Raw genomic sequence first — 20,446 nt, forward strand, 5'->3', positions numbered from 1 at the left:
TAAGCATAGTTATCAAGAAAAATTACAATAAATATTTTATTACGACGTGCAAGCTGCACCAAGTGTGCCTCCTTGTACGGCTTACAAAAATAGCTTAATTAAAGCATGTACTTACCTAAGGTCCCAAATATTTTTTCAAGGAAATAAGAATTGAGTGTAGCAATAATTGTAATTTCCACTCTTACTCTTGGTGTCTCACATGTCAATTGTTTTTTTACCTATTCACAAATTTAGTTTTAATTATATATTTTATAAGAAACCTGAAAATAACTTTTGCAGAATTATTTTCTTATAGTTAAATTGTAGGCAGAACACCTTAATTAACAAATTGTTTTCTTTGTTTCCAATTGGCTTAATTGCTAGAGCATTTTCTCTGATCTAAATAAAGAATGTGACCAAAATAATTCAATCCCATGGAAAAAGTTTTGCTGAAGCACTTAAAAGTAGTTACAAAAAATTAATAAAAAATTAAAATAAGGTGTGCTAAAACTTCCACCTAAAAATAAAACATTATCCAATTACAGTTTCTATTTTTACCCATCCCTTTCTCACTTTCTAAAAAGGCAAAAATCCAGTTTCCTAAATTTACACTGCTTGGCATTAGCTGTCTCCTCGAAACTCTCTCTTTCTCTCATCAATAATTTCTTTATCTCCCGTCAGTACTCTTTAACGCGTTCACGCGTTTATTCAAAGCTTTATTTCTTCTATATATATATTCCTCTTCTTTCTTCTTCCTTTCCTCAGGTGCAGACACAAAAAAGAAGAAAAACAATCTCACCATTTTCCTCTGCATCTACCATTCACAAAAAAAGATTCAATTTTCCTTTCAAAACAACCCCACAAGTTTCCTTCTTTCATTTCATTTCTAACAATTTCTTGCTTTTTAGATTTTCAAGAAAATGAGGGGATTGGAAGAGGAATTCATTCCATCAACACCAGGAAAATTCAAAGACAAAACTTATTACTCCGTTAACCGTCAATTCCACAGATGTTTCGCTTCAACAAGTACAATGTTCTTATGGGCATTATTCTTGATTGCTTTAACGGCCTCCTATTTGAGTTTCCAGTCATTCATGGATTCCGGTACCCGGTATCTTTCCTCTACATGGGGTAGTCTTCATTGGGAAAAACAAGTCCGTGATTCCGCTCAAATCCACCGTGTCAATGGTATGTCCGTACTTGTTACCGGTGCAGCCGGTTTCGTTGGTTCCCACGTTTCAATCGCTTTAAAAAAACGTGGCGACGGCGTCGTTGGGATTGATAATTTCAACAATTATTACGACCCCACGTTGAAGAAAGCAAGAAAAAATCTTTTAAATTCTCAGAATATTTTTATTGTTGAAGGTGATGTGACGACATGCGTATGTTAGTGAAGCTATTTGATATTGTAGCGTTTACGCATGTTATGCATTTAGCTGCGCAGGCTGGTGTGCGTTACGCAATGGAAAATCCACAATCTTATGTTCATAGTAATATTGCTGGACTTGTTACGCTTCTTGAAGCTTGTAAAAATGCTAACCCACAACCCGCTATTGTATGGGCCAGCTCCAGTTCAGTTTACGGGTTAAATGAAAAAGTACCGTTTTCTGAATCGGATCGGACGGATCAACCTGCTTCGTTATATGCAGCCACAAAAAAAGCGGGCGAGGAAATTACTCACACGTATAATCATATATATGGGTTGTCGATAACTGGATTGAGGTTTTTCACGGTTTACGGGCCGTGGGGTAGACCCGACATGGCGTATTTTAGTTTTACGAGGAATATATTGCAAGGGAAACCGATCACGGTTTATCGGGGCAAGAATCGGGTCGATTTGGCCCGTGATTTTACATACATTGATGATATAGTGAAAGGGTGTGTGGGGTCACTTGATACAGCTGGGAAGAGTACCGGGTCGGGTGGGAAGAAACGGAGACCCGCTCCTTATCGGATCTTTAATTTGGGTAATACGTCACCTGTTACTGTTCCAATGATGGTTGCTATGTTGGAAAAGCATTTGAAGATTAAAGCTAAGAAACATGTTTTGGATATGCCTGGAAACGGTGACGTTCCGTTTACACATGCGAATATCAGTTTGGCCCGAAAAGAACTCGGGTATAAACCGACAACCGATTTGCAAACCGGGTTGAGGAAATTTGTTAGGTGGTATCTCTCTTATTATGGATACAGTCAAGAAAAGTCTGTAAAATAATTGTTGGTTTACTTTTTTCTTTTATTTGGTTATTCTTAGAATTTTTAGATTTTACGTTTTTTTTTTTTTTTTTAAATCACCGCAAGAAAGGTGAAAGAAAAGAGAAAAAAGAAAGAAAAAGAATATTATTCTTTTCTTGGGGAAGGAGGAGTGAAGAAGATTGAAGAACTCCTTATCCCTTGTTAGATTATTATTGTTGTTATTATTACTTGCTTTCCTTGTAAAGGATACTAAAGCTGCTTATTCTATCAATGGCATTTGCACTTTTTAATTGTACTCTTTGAATTGAAAGCATATAAAGCACTTGTATAGCATGCAAGTAAAACTAGCATGTCTTATAGTATCCTTTAATCTTCCTTTGGAATCAAAATCAAAGTACTATTATAAGGTTGCGGTTTTTATTCTCATTTGGTCATTCTTTCCCCCTCGTTTTATGAACTTAATTTGCATTGACACATCAGGATGTGTGCTCAAGTAAATATCAATTAGTTACTCCTCCAATGTTTTCTGTTTCATCTTTAGCAAGAATTTTAAGCAAAAGTTACTACTCCATATTTCCTTTGTCCCGTGACATTTTTTTTTAGTATGTCGCAAAAGAATGTCACATTTTTGGAAGTTTTTAGATCTCATTTTACTTTTCGTGTGATGATTTATAATTATACAAATATTTAAGCCTTGTTTAGATCAGAGTTTCAATTTTTTAAAATTTTTTCTTAAATTTTATGAATTGTCAAATAATATCATATAATTTGAGTCGGAAAAATATTTTTCCTAATGAAATAGTAGGTATTCAAAGGACATTGATCCAATAAATCTTGATTTGCGTCAGAAAAATCATAACATATGACAAAATACTTTGTATGAAGAAGACGTTATTCATTTCGTTCTACTTTATGCAGCACTGGTTGACCTTAAACATATATCATTTTTCGATGATTACATACAAAGAAAACAAGTATAGAGATTTTTCCATAACTATAGAATTAGGTATGTCATTTTTGGTTCATGGTAATAGATTACATTACAAAGAAAACAAGTGCTAAAATAGAGATGGTATTTCCATTCCAAACATAGGATGCGAGATATTAGGTGTAGTAGTAAAACTCAAGAGTTGGATGAATTTAATATCCTTGATGACAGCAAAGATAGGAGACAGCTAAGGACCATCACAGCGTGAAATACGGCTACGGGTTTAATGGTGGGGGCCCAACACCCATGTGAGTGATGGATTGGGCTGCAACCTGTGGGCACCTGTAAAGCTCCTATTGCATGTGTCTTGGATTTTTCCCGCCGACACTCTCAATTCTTTGCTTAATTCGAGTTTTTGTTTTCCCATTCGCGGGACCATCACATTTTTAGTAACATAGATTTTAATGAAGTTTAATACAGTCAAATTTCTAACCACGTCGGTTCTTTGAATATTTTTTTAGCTATTAAATTATAGAGAACATACGATAAAATAAAATATTAAAAATCGGTTCCGAAAAAGAAATGATCGTTATAGTTATTAACTTGTTTTAGATAAGTTTAACTGTACTAAACATTTTAATGGTTTAACTAGATTAAAGTTGACTATCAAAATTGACTTAGGACAAAAGAACTAAGGAAGTAATTTTTCCATTCGATGTGCTATATCCTTAATTTGCGTCTAATGAGATGTTCTTGTGGACTATGGTACTGGTGGGAGTACTTGAAAAGATCATTCAGTATTCTATTGATTTTCACCTTCTTTTTTCCAAATACATTGCACCAAGAGGGGAAACGAAAATAATATTCACCATACCAAGTTCCAAAAACAAGAGAATCAGTCTAGAAGAAACCCAAAAAAAAAAAAAAAAAAAGGGTGCACATGGAGAAAGGAGGAAAAAATATGTTTTCTGATTAAATACTCTGTTTAATTTTTATTTACATTTACTGCTAACACAAACATGAACTACATGGAATCAACATGAATAATTTCCACGGAATATAGCAAAAACTTACTGTCAATATGACTAGAAGAACCAGCCAAAAGAATCTAACCGAGAAGGGATCTATTGTCGGTTCAGAATAAGCATGAACTTATTCTATGTATATATACTTTGAACTCTTTACATATCTATATATATATATATATATAGCTCGACCCCAAAGTACTGGATTAAGTTAAATCCACATAACTCAATCTAGATTCCACCTCTTGTTTCCATCTTGCAACAATCTAGTTTGGCTTCCCACTTGGCACGGGCGGAGTTGACTTATAAGTTTGGGGTCCAAATCCTGTATATGTATCAAGAAATGCTAAAACTATTTATAAATATTCTGCTGTGAAATCTTAAGATCACTGTACGAACCTATAATTCCCAACTTTAAATCCCGGATCCGCATCTGCTACTAGGTACCGTGAATTGCATGCAGTTACAAATGAAATTAGATTAAACTAGCTGGTGAGCTTTGATTTTGAGATACATTAGACAGATTCTGAGATGGACTATGATGAGTTGTAAGATCTTGGTCAGTGAAAGGATTCCCAAATGGATTGGAGTCATTATTGGCCAATGCTGGTGGTCCTTCTAGTTGTTGTTGAGGCACATCAGTTATATTTTCTTGAATTATTTGCGGTTTCTCTTCTTGAATAGTTCCAGCATTTTGCTGTTGCAGAGACACAATAGCCATTTGCTGCTGCATCATCAAGGCTTGGCGTTGTCCGATGAATTGTTCTTGTGATTGAGACATATTGGCATTAATCTGTTGTTGCATAAAAACACCATAGTCATGGTAGTGAGCCATAGCAGCCATCTGTGCACCATTTGCTCCAGAGTTGGTTGGATTATAAAATGCATCCTGGGAATTATCAGCTACCTCAAAGGGATTAGACGACGAAACTTCCCTATTGTAAGGGTCATTTACAATATTCTGTCTTGCCATTGCTGTTTCGTATAGATTATCCAACTTTGATCTATCGAGTACACCTCCCTGTATCTGGAAAATAGGGCACAGAAATGTTTCAACACAATAGATGAAAGGATTGACATTATATACACAGAAAATGCAAATCATTTTTTGCACTATCAGCATAATTTAGCTTATTATAGCATGCTATCTGTCTTATTTCATACGCAGACAATACAACTACTTCTTGCGCTGTTAGTGTAAGTTAGCTTATGATAGCAGGTTATCTGCCCTATTCTCCAGGTTAACGATTCCACTTATTATCGGCAGTTACAAGTACATATATTTCAATTAAGCTGACAGTGTGAACGTTCAATTACACTTCAGTGGATGGAAGCAACTCATAAAAAATACTAGTCCTAATTAAAATGCTTTTTCTGCAATTTGATACATTGATGAACATGTAACTTCACATAGAAGAAGACAATTTTTAGTACAGATTCTAATAATGCCACTGACAAAAATAGTTTCCTTTGAGTAAGTCTGCTTGTATAATAAAAGGCTAACCAGTTTATTATCCATGGACGCCCCCTGGTTAGAACTTGATGCTGCAACGAGGTCCAATTCCCAACCTGTAGGTTGACTACTTTGGTCTGAACTGCTCAAAGAATTTGACACTTCATCTACACATAATGTAATGAACAAATTTAGTAGAAAGCTTTGACTCTTCTGCTTTTGACAAATTATAGGAGTAATATAAAGAAGAAGAAGAAGAAGAAGAAGAAGAAGAAAGAAAAATATACCAGGTGTACTAATAACTAAAGCTAGGGCGTTGTTATCTTCAAGTGCAGCCGATTGATCTTCACTTGGCTCATCAAAAGACTGCAAATATTTATAATTAGCTATGCTGAATCATTAAACAATCCCATTTTCCATTTGAAAGGAGTATTAAATTAGGTTAAGAAGCCCTTACTAAAAGGTCAGGAATGAGGGGCGGGGCTGGAGTTTCCGTGTTACTCTCTTCTTTCGTTTGTACTTCGGTTTCTTGCCCTTCATCAGTCTCTTGTTTGGATCCAGGAACAGCAATGACCTTGGTATTTCTGTCATCATCATCCTGTTTGGCATAAGGAAAAGGAAAAATATCATTAATAGTAAGCAGAGACGGATTCAGAGCGAGTTCTATCGGTTCAACTATACATCAATATTCACAAGATCACACCCATTCTTAATCAACTAACTCTTGATCTTGCATTCGCTTATGATAGTTATAAGACCATAAACTTTTTTTTCTAACAAGTTTTTTATTCCCTTAGACAAAGTTCCATCACACACACATAAATATATACACACATATACACATTCAATACTTTACAACATACCGGCTTCCATGTAAGCATTAGAGGTTTTGGAGCATCCGTCAAGTACTCTTCCATTGCTAATATGAACGACTCAGGCGGCTGTATTTTGTGTTTAGAAAATAAATAGCATGCCACAAACAATAAAAAGTAAACGTTACTTTATCAAAGTCTCTGAGGAAAAAATAACATTATCAAACAAACTTAGAGATCTGATAGTGCTTGTTTATAGTTTGAGATTGAGAGAATAAACAAGGGATGAAATCAAGAGAAACTTGAAATAAGAAATTTGGCACCAAAAGGAATAAAATACAATATCAAAATGGATTACCTTTTCTATTTTAACGTACTTCTGACCTCGTCCAAAATCAAGGTTCCTACATATCTCAAAGAACTCAGATAGCTTTGCCGCCTGCATATCACATATAATTCCAAGTATTAAAACAAAATATGCACAATACGTCAATGAGTCGATCTTAATATAAGCATGCATGTATACCAAGAAAATGAACATACTTGATCTCCTGCCCTTCGATAGATTTCAAGTGCTCTGACCGCATCATGACGTTGCATCTCAAAAAACTGCAGAAGGTTATTACTCAATACATTTTCTTTTTTTACAATTTGATTTGACATTAAACCAAATATTTGGATTATATCGTACCTTGTCCACTAAGTTAAGCATCCCATCAGCAATCGCTACATAGAGACTCGCACTTTCTGCTGCTACCTGTATTAAGCAGAATATAAATGATAAGTTGATTTTTGACTGAAAAGCATTGAAGCCAAATGAAGTTACTGAATTATACGGTGAAAGGACATTCAGTAATTACTCACAATTGAAAGGGCATGCTGAATCAAGAAATTATATTGAGCTGCTCCCACTGGCTGAAAATATGGTAGTCATTATTCCTCTAAAGCAAAGCAAATGTATCGGTACAAGAACATTATACAGGAAACTTTTACTTAAATGAAAATTTGAAAGATTAAAAGAAACAAATTGTAATTTGGTTGATCATCACCTGGCAAGCGAGAAGGCGAGAGAGCAGTTGTTGTAAACAAGGTATTGTCTCTATCAAGGTTGGGGTAGTTAGCTCCTTCATTCTCTGTTTAGTATCAACAACAATTTCATAACAAAATAAAAAGACTTGCAGTTTGAAACAGAACTATAATTTCATTGGAAAAACTGAATTTGGCTATAAAACTTCAAGAGCGATGATCATATTGAGATGGACGAATAAATAAATTACTCCCTATATTTCATTTTATATGAGGGAATTTGACTGAACACGAACACGAACACGAAGTTTAAGAAAGAAAGAATGATCATTGACATATCAAAAGTACCATAGACTAGAATATGTGTTCATTACCATGACATTTCTAGTACTGTAAGACATGTTATTAAAGGTAAAATGAGAAGTTTAAAGTTAAGAGTTTCTAGACATATGGTGTTATTTTTCTTGGGAACAGACTAAAAAATTAAAGAAGTGTCAATGGGACGGAAGGTTTCCAAAATAATTCAAGAAATGGAACTCAGTACATATTATTTTCTTTCAAGGAAAATAGCATACCTTTCGTTCTCTCTGAAAATCATATTTCACTAAGCAGTAGCATTCAAGGTATTCTTCCAGATATAAAGCATAAGAACGAATCCATGTAGAATAGTCCCATGCTTCACAATCAAAACCAGAAGAATTAATGCATATGGTCATTTTATGAATTTTATGATAAACAAAAATATAGGGGACGTGTACCATTGGTGCTCGTATCATCCTTGAAATGTGTTAGGTTTAACAAATGGCCTCTATGAGCACTATAATTAACAAGCTCTTGAAGAAATGAAACATCAACTTCCCTCATAGCACGATGGATAACAATTAAAGTTTTTAGGGCAACCTAAAGAAAAAATGAAATACAGGAATCGTCAGTAGAAAAGAACATCTGAACTTCAACCACAAAGAATAACATACAAGTAGTCCTGTCTGATTTATAACTTAATCCACTGCTTCGATAGATAAAACCATGAAAGTGTGCGATTGGTCTGTGAACATTTGTCTCTTTTACATAGTTTGTAGAAGAGCACAAAAGATGGTCATACAGAGAATAAATAAAAGAATAGTAGTACAAGAAAACAGCAATTGGCAAAAAGAACTAAATGCATTAGTTGAAGTAAAAGTAAATAAAACAAATAGCTAGCTAGCATGGTGTCTTTGGATCATACTTGCCAAGTACGCGTTTTGGCGAGCCTCTTGGAGAGAGTATGTAAGCAATAGCAAACATCTGCCCGAGGTCTGTTGCCTGAAACTGCATTGAAAAGAGCTGCAAAAAGAATAAGTGCACTTATAATGTCAAGTCAAAACTCAAAAGGCTCATATATAACACTGAGTTGAAAAACTCAAAACTCAATGTTTGTTATGTGCAAGTTGAAAATTGAACTTACTTCGTACATGCTTCTCCTTTGGCAGTACTTCGACATGGTTTGTGGCCTTGAGTATAGCAACATCTAGTTTCTGAAGGAAAAAAAATCTTAATTAGTGGTTTCTCTAGGTCAAAATTAAGACTAAAAACAGTAATATTCGAAGATAAAGTTCACCTTGTACTCGCTGTTAACCTTGGCCATCCCGACCATTGTGGAATCTTTTAAAGCGCCAAAAGCTTTTCTCGCCATATGCCGTAATCAGAACCCGCTACAACTTAATGTTGTAATGAATTACCCAACAGAACCTGGAAAAAGACATGCAACAAGTTTCACATGATGCATTTTGTATTCTTTCAGTCCCGTGAGCTTCTCACAATCGTTTATATATAAACTGTCACATTTACAGAACGAATCACTGACAATTTTCTGTGAGTAACCAAGAAAAAATACGCGAGTTAACAAAACCTAGCATCCCATTAAGAATTTAGTTTCCTGAATGATAATCGGAAACCAGTCTTAAGAATGAAATCATACTAATGATATGACTCTGCACCAAAAGAAAGATTCATTTCAAGCCAAATGCTCACACTTTCATTACCTCAAAACTAAGATTTTTAAAAACAAAAATGTGATTCATTAACAATCGCAATTACATCCGGGGAACAATGTAGTCCCCTGCGCTAAGACACCCCTGCAATATACTCCCTCCGTCCCATAGTAAGTGTCACCTTAGCCAAAAATATTTGTCCCATAATAAGTGTCACCTTAGGAAACCAAGACATGAATTAGCTAATTTTTTTCCAATTCTACCCTTAGACAAAAACTGATAAGTTAAAGTAACATCTAAATGATGATTGGTAAAGTCACATAGTAACTTAGAATTGTTGGATTCCCAATGTCAAAGGATTACTACTTGTGCATGTTCTAATCAAGAGGAAAAAATATTTTGTTTTTATTATATAGGGGTAATTTAGTAAACTTTACATTGTATTATTGATTTTTTAATATGCGTGTTTTTGGCTAAGGTGACACTTATTATGGGACGGAGGAGGGAGTATTAGTATAAGCTTACTGTATGGTAAGTTCAGACAAGTCAAAACTCGTGCCTCTTTTACATTTATTCTATCCTTGTTATTTCGGCTCAGTTTTACTTTTTTATCGAGTAATTAAGAGCTAATCCACAGATGCCAGAAGACAGTATTTTTACACAAGTTAATATGTGCGTGTGTGCGTATATGTGACAAAATCGCTAAAGTTTAACAATTGTCAAATTCTGAAATCCATAATTTCAAAAATGGAATGATCAGTGCTTAGAAACCTTAAATCTTGCACCCACCGCCGTTGAGGCATGTGAAAATAAACAAAGAATATGGAACAAGGAACAATCATGTTATAACAGACAGACATGTTGATTTGCAAGCTAAGTGAAACACCATTATGGATCTACTAAGGTTATTACGGTAAGTAAAGGGGGAAAAGTGAAAGAGATATCTATGATTCATTACCCACGTGAAATAAAATGGAATACTGTAATAGAATAAAACTGGGATAAGCATTCTGAATCACGATTTTAGCGTAATTCACCAAGACTTCAGAAATGGATAAAGAAAATAGATATAAATGTCATCATGTAAACATATTCATCTATGAATACATGCATGATTACCTGAACATATACATATATATGAATTATGAACACGATTAATACAAGTAAAAGAGGAAATGATTACCACGGGAACCGATCGCCGTCCGGTGATTGAGTGGGTAATTAAATTAACAATGATGAGGGAAAGAGAAAACCATGCTCTTATTATGCACGTATTATCACTTAAATAATATATGATCATAACAGAAGCCTGGGGAGCAAAAAGCTGGCCGTTCCATTAAATGAAAAATATATATAAAAAAGAAAAAATTGGAAAATTAAACATTTTTGGATTCGCTAAAGACCGGACATAGTGGTTTGAGTTCTATGCACTGAAAGTGTAGCAAATATTATAGAGTATCTGTTATTGTTTTACATAACCAACAAAATAATTGGTGTGTTCCGAATCAATATAAAAACTTCCTTTTAGACAAACACCAAAACACAAAGATTAAAATATACTATTAATATAAAAGAATTTACAATGTCAATGTATAAGTTAATTAAATTCATAAGAAAGTTAATATATTCAACCATTCCCACAAATGGTTAATTGTAGTTGGCAGATCGTTCATGCACTTATTTCTTGCATTTCCCTGAGTGTGAGTGTGTGACTTCTTATAGTAAATGATTATAGAAAATGAGTTTGTTATCTTGTTAGAGATAGTTTTACTTTGTCATATAATTTTCTAATATTTGGAACACAAAATAGATTAATAAATATTTAAACTATGATTCATACTTAATATTGAGAATTGAGACCCCGTGTTGTGGCTCCAAAAAATTATCAAACAAAAGATTCTAAGTTCTAAATAGAAAGATTCTTTTCTTTCAATCCCTATTTATACATTGACCAAAAATAAAATCTTTCTTTGAATTTATAGTCATTCTACCTATTTATGACAAGTTTGTTAGCAGATTCATTAATTTGTAGGTTTAGTCTATCAATCATCTAGATGGTTTTGAAGACGACAACCTCTAGTTTTAATTATAATTGGGTCATCACCACCGACTTTATCAACTTAACTTGACTTCCTCTAAATTCAATTTTAGAACATTCAACTCAATCTACCACTAGTGGCGGATCCAGGATTTCAAGTTCCTGGGTGCTTGCCTTTAACGATAAATGACGGTCGTCCAAAAAGGCAAACCAGCATAAAGAAAACTACTCTATTCAGATTAGGAAGTGATAATTTTTCTCTTCTTCTTCTTTTTTTTTTTAGGCTTTTTTCCACGATAAAGTTTGACAAATTAGAAAGGAAAAAAAAAAAAAAGCAAAGTAAGTAGTGAAAGAAAAAGTCAACTGATAAAAATAAAAAAGAAGAATATGCATTAAAAAAAAATTAAGAAACAAAGCAATGAGACAACTGGTAAAAATAAAAAAGAAGAATATGCATTAAAAAAATTTTAAGAAACAAAGCAATGAGACATAGACATAAGAATAAAAAAGAAGAATATGCATTAAAAAAAAATTAAGAAACAAAGCAATGAGACATAGAAATAAGAACTAGCAGAGTATCCAAAATAACCTCAGTGGACTCGAACCCCTAACCTCGCGCAAACAGGGAATTTGACATTCCACTTCCAAACCAAAGCACCCATCAGCACAATTGTGCAATGGGTGCTTACCAATTATATATAACTATTTTGCACAGTTTTATATAGAAATATATACATTCCGAGACGAGTTTAATGGGTGCTCGAGCACCACAATTTTCTATGTGGGTCCGCCCCTGTCTACCACACATTTAATTTTGCCGCGTAAAATGATAATAACGTAGACACCTTCAGACTTGAATAGTGCGTTTTATTAAGCCTTCACTCTGCATATTTATGAATACATATATATTATTCAGAGTCCTATTATAACCACTGGCATGCGTTAATATTGTGATATAGTTGGTTACTTCCTTTCCTCTACTAGCTTCTTGTTTTATTGTCCTCAATTAGATCACAAATTTGCCTTGAGACGAATTAAGTAACACAATATTAGTGCCAAGTTTTGTTTGATCATTTACTTTTTCAGCCACAAGAATGAATCAACAGAAAAGCTCTTGGCATGTTTCTCCTCTTATTCGATGGAGTTACGATGTTTTCTTGAGCTTTAGAGGTAAAGATATACGCAAAACTTTTGTTGATCATCTGTACGTTGCTCTGCAACAAAAGGGAATTCATACCTTCAAAGATGATGAGAAATTAGAGAAAGGCAAGTCCATTTCACCTGACCTTATGAAAGCAATTAAAGAGTCAAGGATGGCTTTGATTATATTCTCCGAAAACTATGCTAATTCAACATGGTGTTTAGATGAATTAACAAAGATCATGGAGTGCAAGAATGTAAACGGACAAATTGTCCTTCCGGTGTTTTATGATGTAGATCCATCAACAGTGAGGAAACAAAAAAAAAGCTTTGGAGAAGCATTTAGAAATCATGAAGACTGTTTCAAGGTGCAAAAATGGAGAGCAGCACTGGAGGAAGCAGCTAATTTATCTGGCTGGGATTTGCCAAAAACTGACAATGCGTAAGTATCACTGCCAATGTTAAAATATGTTTACAATTGTTTGATAGATGTCTCAACTGAATTGTTTGAGAATCTTAAGTAGGAAATGAACATCTAAATCTGTGAAAAGTTCCCATCTTTAATAGAGAATAGAAATTGTTCAAACGAAAATTAGTGAGTAAAGTTACAAAAAATAAATATTCAAATGTAAAGTTTACAAAAAAAAATCAGTGGTAATATTAGAGAATTGGTTTTAAACCATTATGCTGTACATTTTGGTGGGCCATTGTTGGAATTATACTTCATTTAGATCAAGTTGGGAAAGAGCAAATCCAGCTTAATTGAAATTTAGGCAAATTGTTGTCTGAGAGCTTACTTATCCTTGTAGGACAAAAGAAAAGCTTTTTTGATAAGTGAAGTTTTTACTATGCCACAAAACAGATTTTTAAGATATCCTCTGTGGTATGCAGGCATGAAGCTAGAGTCGTAAAGCAAATTGTGGAAGATATAATGGCTAAATTGGGTGGACAGACACATGCAAGCAATGCTGAAAATCTTGTTGGCATGGAGTCACACCTGCAAAAAGTGTATAAAATGATTCAGGTCGGGTATGGTGGAGTTCGTTTCGTTGGAATATGGGGTATGAGCGGAGTGGGGAAGACAACTCTAGCGAGAGTTATTTATGATAATATTCGGAGTCAATTTGAAGGTGCATGTTTTCTTCATGAAGTTAGAGACCGTTCAACAAAACAGGGCCTGGAGTGCTTGCAAGAGATACTTCTTTCTGAGATCCTTGGCCTAAAAGATCTAAGGATCAACAATTTATATGAAGGAGCTAATATGCAAAAACAAAGACTACAACGCAAAAAGGTTCTTGTTGTTCTTGATGATGTTGATCACATAGATCAGTTATATGCTTTAGCTGGTGAGCGTGAATGGTTTGGTCCCGGAAGTAGAGTCATCATAACAACTAAAGACAAACACTTGCTTGTTAAGCATGAGGTGGAAAAGATATATAGAATGAGAGCGTTAAATGAAGATGAAAGTTTGCAGCTTTTTAAACTGTATGCTTTCAAGAAAATTTATCACAAAAAGGAATTCATGGATCTCTCAGCTCAAGTGATAAGGTATACTGCTGGACTCCCCTTGGCTTTGAAGGTCTTGGGCAGCTTCTTGTATGGAAGAGATTTGGCTGAATGGAGAAGTGAAGTGGAACGATTGAACCAACTACCAGAAGATGAAATACTGAAGCAACTCGAACTAAGTTTCAACGGACTCAACAACATTGAACAAAAGATATTCTTAGACATTGTGTGTTTCTTCACAGGGAAGAAGAAAACTGCAGTGACGAGAATACTTGAGAGTTCTAATTTCAGCCCTGTTATCGGCATAAAAGTTCTCATGGAGAAATCTTTGATTACTATCTCAGAAGGTCGAATTTTAGTGCACCAATTGATTCAAGAAATGGGCTGGCACATTGTTCGTCGAGAAGCTTCCGATAATCCAAGAAGATATAGTAGGTTGTGGACGTCCAAAGATATTTCTCATGTACTTACAAGAAATATGGTAAGTTTTTTGCAAAAATATGAATTCCTACATAATCTGTGCAAGCAATAATATGGTGCGGTAGCGTTATATATATTAATTTCCCTTATTTTTCTCGTTTTTCTTCTCCTTTTTTATCCACCTTTATTCTTGTTAATCAGGGCACAGAAAACATTGAAGGCATATCACTGAACTTGACAAATACAGAAGAAATTAATGTTATTCGCACAGCCTTCATGCAGATGACCAGACTAAGGTTTCTCAAACTCAAGAATGCATATGTTTGTCAGGGTCCAGATTTTCTTCCCGGTGAGTTGAGGTGGCTTGATTGGCACAGATATCCTTCAAAAAATATGCCAATTAGCTTTCAGGGAGAGCTGCTTGTTGGTTTGAAATTGAAAAATAGCCGCATCATACAACTATGGAAAGTCTCTAAGGTTGATATTAACTTACCCATTAATTTTCCTATAGGTTGGTTGGATCGATGAAAATGACTGATATTTGTTCAAATACTAACTAGAGGCTTTTCTTTTCCTCTATTGTTTTTTGTTTCGTTGTGACAGGTTCTATGGAATTTGAAGTACATTAACCTTAGCCATTCACATAAGCTAATAAGGACCCCAGATTTCTCAGGTACCCCTAATCTTGAAAGGTTGGTTCTTGAAGAATGCACAAGTTTGGTAGAAATCAAATTTTCTGTTAAAGATCTTGGAAAGCTAGTGCTGCTGAATCTGAAGAACTGCACAAATTTAAAGACCTTACCAAAGAGTATTCAACTGGAAAGTCTTGAGGTTTTGATCCTATCAGGCTGCTCAAAACTCAAAACATTCCCAGAAATAAAAGAAAAAATGAATCGTTTATCAGAACTGTACTTGGAAGGAACTGCTGTAAGAGAACTACCCACATCAATTGAGAACCTTTCTGGAGTTAGTTTGATAAATCTAAGTTACTGCAAGCATCTTGAGAATCTTCCAAGCAGTATTTTTAGATTGAAGTGTCTAAGAAGACTTGCTCTATCGGGGTGCTCAAGACTGGAAAGACTATCAGATGACATGGGACTTTTAGTGGTTTTAGAGGAGCTCCACTGTGATGGCACAGCCATCCGAACAATTCCCTCCTCTATTTCTCTGCTAAAGCACCTTAAGCACTTATCTTTTCACGGATGCAATGCTTTGGGTTTACAAGTAGGCAGCTCAATCTTCTCTTCTTGGCTTCCAGGAAAAGGCCAATACTCCATGGGTCTAATTATTTCTAATTTATCGAGTCTTTGTTCATTGACAACGTTGGATATTAGTTACTGCAATATCTCAGACGGAGGCGCCCTATGTAATCTTGGGTGCTTATCATCTTTGGTGGAATTGAATCTTAGTGGTAACAATTTTACCAATATTCCAGCTCCAAGCATCGGTGGTCTTACCAGACTCATACGCCTTGAATTAGTTGGCTGTAGGAAGCTTGTGAGTTTTCCAGAGCTTCCTCAATGTATAGAAGAGGTGCATGCGGATGAATGTACATCTTTGGAGAGCAGAGATAAATTAGTCAAATATCCAATGTTGCGCCGAGTTTACCTTGGACAATGTTCTCTTTGTGTTGCTGATGATAGCATCCCTTGGAACCTATTAAAGATCAATAACCAAGCCTTGGGAGCTTCTAGAAGGCCTATGATAAGATCCAATACAAAGGAACTTCAAGACAAGTTAATTCCTTTAATGGAGCAGACCCAAGATATAGCTGTGAATTCAATATTTGCAGCTCTGGATCAGAGATTCCCGAGTGGTTTACGTATAAAAACTTGGGGAAATATTTTTCAGTGACCATTCCCGAGTCAGTCTGATATGTTTGATCCTCCAAGAAGCGCGCTACATAAAAGTTTTTTGATGAAGTTATTCATCTTCAAAGACACACTTCCCAGTGACTTGACTAATCTCCTTAAACTACTTGCCTTCAATTTCTTCTCTTGAATAAACTTCACATTGGTGAAGATCTCAGCAGACAGCTCAATTGCTTGCTTGAAACCGTTTTGATAGGAGACAAGTAAAAAGTAAGGCTGATAGTCTGACTGAAATTTGTGTTCTTTTTTCTGCCGTTGTTGTTTTCTCTTGATAGAGATATTTACTGCATAGAAAAATTATGTTGTTTTGATTTATCTACGTCATCAATGACACCTTCTTACCAGTCCGCTAATTTCATTGTGTAAGGGAAAATCTTAACGAAGTCTTATTGTGAATAAAAAAGAGACAGTCAAACTGAAAGCTGCCGACTTCAATGAAGTCATATTAAACAATACTGCAAAATGGTTAGTTGTCTCCATGTGCTAAATTCATGCTGCTTAGTGCTTTCTTTAAATATTCATTTGTTGACTGACATCCTCAATTTTTTCTTCAATACACTCTGCTTCCTGGAAGATGACTAATATACAATAATTTGGATGCAGTTTCAATTAGTATAATGCCACCTTTTGTCCTGCATATATAATTATTGTAATAGGGAAGACACCTCTGCCTAAATAAAAGTCCTAAGTATAATCGTTAATTACTTATCATAGAGCTAGCTAGCCCAATTCCTTTCCTCTTCTCCAGCTTCTTTTTTGAAGCAAGATTGTTGTTCATTTACTTTCTCAGCCCACAAGAATGACGGAGAAGAGCTCTTCTTCTTCCTCTACTTTCCCTGATCATACTTTTCGGTGGAATTACGATGTTTTCTTAAGCTTTAGAGGTGAAGATGTACGCAAAACATTTATTGACCATCTCTATGTTGCTCTGCAACAAAAAGGTATTCATACCTTCAAAGATGATGAGAAACTAGAGAGGGGCAAGTCCATCGCACCAGATCTTGTGAGAGCAATTGAAGAGTCGAGGATAGCCTTAATCATATTCTCCAAAAACTATGCTAATTCAACATGGTGTTTAGATGAATTAACCAAGATCATGGATTGCAACAAACAAAAAGGACAAATTGTCCTTCCGGTGTTCTATGACGTAGATCCATCTACAGTGAGGAAACAAAAGTCCAGCTTTGGAGAAGCATTTAGCAATCACGAAGCCAATGGCTGCTTAAAGGATAACAAGGTGCAAAAATGGAGGGCAGCACTGGAGGAAGCTGCTAATTTATCCGGCTGGGATTTGCCAAATACTGCCAATGCGTAAGTATCATGAAACCAATCTCATCCTGATAATTGTTCATTTACTCACTGAATTCTTGGATCATTTCTATATGGCATCACAACGGCCACTAAACTAGGTAGATTTAGTTTTGTAATCCATTATAAATGTTATTTTAGTTATTACTTATTTTTTATAGGAGATCGTAAAATGTAGAAAATTGTAAGTAGGCTGGGCATATACAGGGGCGGAGTAACACATGAAATTTCCTATTCAAATTACATATTAACTTTTGAACACCCTGAACATATATTAGTATATTTAGGTTGGGCATATATGGTAATTTATGATCATTTCCACACTAAGACTAGATCCATGCTACACATCATGAAAAGGAGAGAATTGTTTTTAAACCACAATGTTGTACAGACAAAAGTATTTTCTATACATGAAGTTTTTACCATGCGACAAACAGAATTTTTGAGACATTTGTGGTATTCAGCCATGAAGCTGGAGTCATAAAGCAAATTGTGGAAGATATAATCGCTAAATTGGGTGGACAGACACATGCAAGTAACACTGAAGATCTAGTTGGAATGGAGTCACACATGCAAGAAGTGTATAAAATGCTTCAGGTCGGGTCCGCTGAAGTTTGCTTCCTTGGGATTTTGGGAATAGGTGGAGTGGGGAAGACAACTCTAGCGAGAGTCATTTATGATAATATTCGGAGTCAGTTTTAAGGTTCATGTTTTCTTCATGACGTTGGAGACCGTTCATCAAAACAGGGCCTAGAGCGATTGCAAGAGATACTTCTTTCGGAGATCCTTGTCATAAAAGACCTAAGGATCAACAATTTATTTGATGGAGCTAATATGCTAAAACAGAGATTACGGTACAAAAAGGTTCTTCTAGTTCTTGATGATGTTGATCACATAAATCGGTTAGATGCTTTAGCTGGGAAGCGAGAATGGTTTGGTCCCGGAAGTAGAATCATCATAACAACTAAAGACAAACATTTGCTCGTTAAGCATGATGTGGAAAAGATATACAGAATGAGAACGTTAAGTGAAGATGAAAGTTTACAACTCTTTAAACAGTACGCCTTCAAGAACAAACATCCTAGCAAGAAATTTGAGGATCTCTCAACTCAAGTAATAAAGCATACTGGTGGACTCCCCTTAGCTCTGAAAGTCGTGGGCAGTTTCTTGTACGGAAGAGATTTGACTGAATGGATGAGTGAAGTGGAACGGTTGAAACAAATCCAACAAGAAGAAATTTTAAGAAATGGGAACCAAGTTCAAGTATTGGGCAAAAGTCTTTCTTAGACATTGTGTGCTTCTCAGTCCTGTCATTAACTTTCTATGAATATATATTTCAAAGATTCGGATTGTTTCAGCGAAAGAGAAGTGAAAGAGACTGAGAGAATCGGGATCTTAGATGTTGTATATGGAAAAGAGTTAGAGGTGAAAGGAGGGAAAAATGGTGAGAGAAATTGGGTGGATTTTTTTAGTTAAATCTTGTACTCCCTCCCATCACTTTTACTTGTCCACTTTGGACTTTTTATGATGTTTAAGAAATAATAAATGAAGTACATAATTTACCAATGTATTCATATTAATTGATGCATATTTTTATTGGATTTGAAAAATGATTCGAAGTGAGTAATTAATACTATGGGTAAAACAAGAAAAATAAATTGTCTTCTCTTAATATGCTAAAAGTGACAAGTAAAAATGAAAATTTATTTTTAGAATACTGGACAAGTAAAAGTGAACGGAGGGAGGGAGTGTAATGAAATAACCAAAATTTTAAGAATGAAAAGGGACCACCTTAAATGACCAAAAATTTTCAATAATTATTGCTAGGTGTCTTTTTAATGTATAGTTTTAGTAAGAGAGAAAAAGGGGAATAGATTAACTACAGTTGTCGCATGTTTCTCTGTTGGTCTCTCTCTTATATGAATAGTCAAGTGTAGTGGCGGACCCAAAAATTTATACAAGTGGGTTCAATTGAAGATGACAATAGACGATAATACGAATGATGTTGAGCAAGACAAGTAAAATTTACGTGCAACACTTTTTTTCTTTCTTATTTTCATAACTCGACCTTAGCATGAAGCCATTTTAAATATGCCGCTCTCTGGTGTGGACAAAAATGTCTTTCCTAGGAAAAAGTAAGACCTAGGAATTTTTTTTTTAGAAAGCCATCAAAAACATAGTTTTTTTAACCAAAACCATAGTTTTTTTTAACCAAAACCCTATTTGCTTTAATGTCAATAATTGTATTTTATCTATTTAAACCAATAAGTTTTACTTCAACAAAAATATACAAGCTTTTAAATTTTAGAAGAATCTTTTCGACAAATTTTAAATTTAAGTACACTCTAAGAAACTTAACTATCTAATATCTATCTTGTTTATAAATGGAAAAGCTGTAATTCACAAAAAATAAGAAAAATGTATATAGTTTCCTAAATTACACATGCATATTTTAACTAAACTGATAGGAGCACAAGATATTAAAGAAAAATAGCTATAAACTAAATTGGAAATCCCAACGTAACCATACAATTCCATCATAAACTATACCAAAAATGAACCAAAGTAATAAAAAGAAAGAAGTAAAATCACTTCAGTTTTATCTTTTCTTAAAGAAAAGAAAAAAAAAAAAAAAAAGTAAACTGGACTTTAAAATCAATCTTATTAAATGAGAGTAAGGAAACAAGTAGAATGCCTACATTTACAATTTACAAAGTAGATAGAAAGAAAAGGGGTAGTCGTCGAAAGGAGGGACCCTCACGTACAAATTAGAA

General features: G+C 34.7%; 3 protein-coding genes and 1 pseudogene across 3 annotated transcripts; 3 read left to right on the forward strand and 1 right to left on the reverse strand.

Moving 5' to 3' along the window:
• Positions 1-695: 695 nt before the first annotated feature.
• LOC132030751 (UDP-glucuronate 4-epimerase 1-like) lies at positions 696-2,446 on the forward strand. The gene is given in 2 exon segments (XM_059420491.1): positions 696-1,347; positions 1,350-2,446. Coding segments are annotated over 2 exon segments (1,293 nt in total). The 5' UTR covers positions 696-899; the 3' UTR covers positions 2,195-2,446.
• Positions 2,447-4,536: 2,090 nt separating this feature from the next.
• On the reverse strand, positions 4,537-10,813 carry LOC132030753 (putative clathrin assembly protein At5g35200). The gene is made up of 16 exons (XM_059420492.1): positions 10,573-10,813; positions 9,017-9,147; positions 8,864-8,933; positions 8,645-8,742; positions 8,178-8,319; positions 7,995-8,095; positions 7,443-7,526; positions 7,258-7,308; positions 7,085-7,150; positions 6,937-7,002; positions 6,752-6,832; positions 6,445-6,522; positions 6,039-6,179; positions 5,869-5,947; positions 5,633-5,748; positions 4,537-5,155 (listed from the first exon to the last, which is right to left on the reverse strand). The coding sequence occupies exons 2-16, from the start codon at positions 9,089-9,091 to the stop codon at positions 4,604-4,606; spliced, it is 1,800 nt and encodes a 599-aa protein (XP_059276475.1). The 5' UTR covers positions 9,092-9,147; positions 10,573-10,813; the 3' UTR covers positions 4,537-4,603.
• A 1,570-nt stretch (positions 10,814-12,383) lies between these two features.
• Positions 12,384-16,398, forward strand: LOC132030755 (TMV resistance protein N-like). Its single transcript, XM_059420493.1, has 4 exons — positions 12,384-13,009; positions 13,459-14,554; positions 14,695-14,970; positions 15,097-16,398. The coding sequence occupies exons 1-4, from the start codon at positions 12,522-12,524 to the stop codon at positions 16,345-16,347; spliced, it is 3,111 nt and encodes a 1,036-aa protein (XP_059276476.1). The 5' UTR covers positions 12,384-12,521; the 3' UTR covers positions 16,348-16,398.
• Positions 16,399-17,044: 646 nt separating this feature from the next.
• Positions 17,045-19,024, forward strand: LOC132030757 (disease resistance protein Roq1-like; annotated as a pseudogene).
• The last annotated feature ends 1,422 nt before the right edge of the window (positions 19,025-20,446 follow it).

This window comes from Lycium ferocissimum, chromosome 9 (assembly GCF_029784015.1).
Source record: "Lycium ferocissimum isolate CSIRO_LF1 chromosome 9, AGI_CSIRO_Lferr_CH_V1, whole genome shotgun sequence".
NCBI classification, from domain to species: Eukaryota; Viridiplantae; Streptophyta; class Magnoliopsida; order Solanales; family Solanaceae; genus Lycium; species Lycium ferocissimum.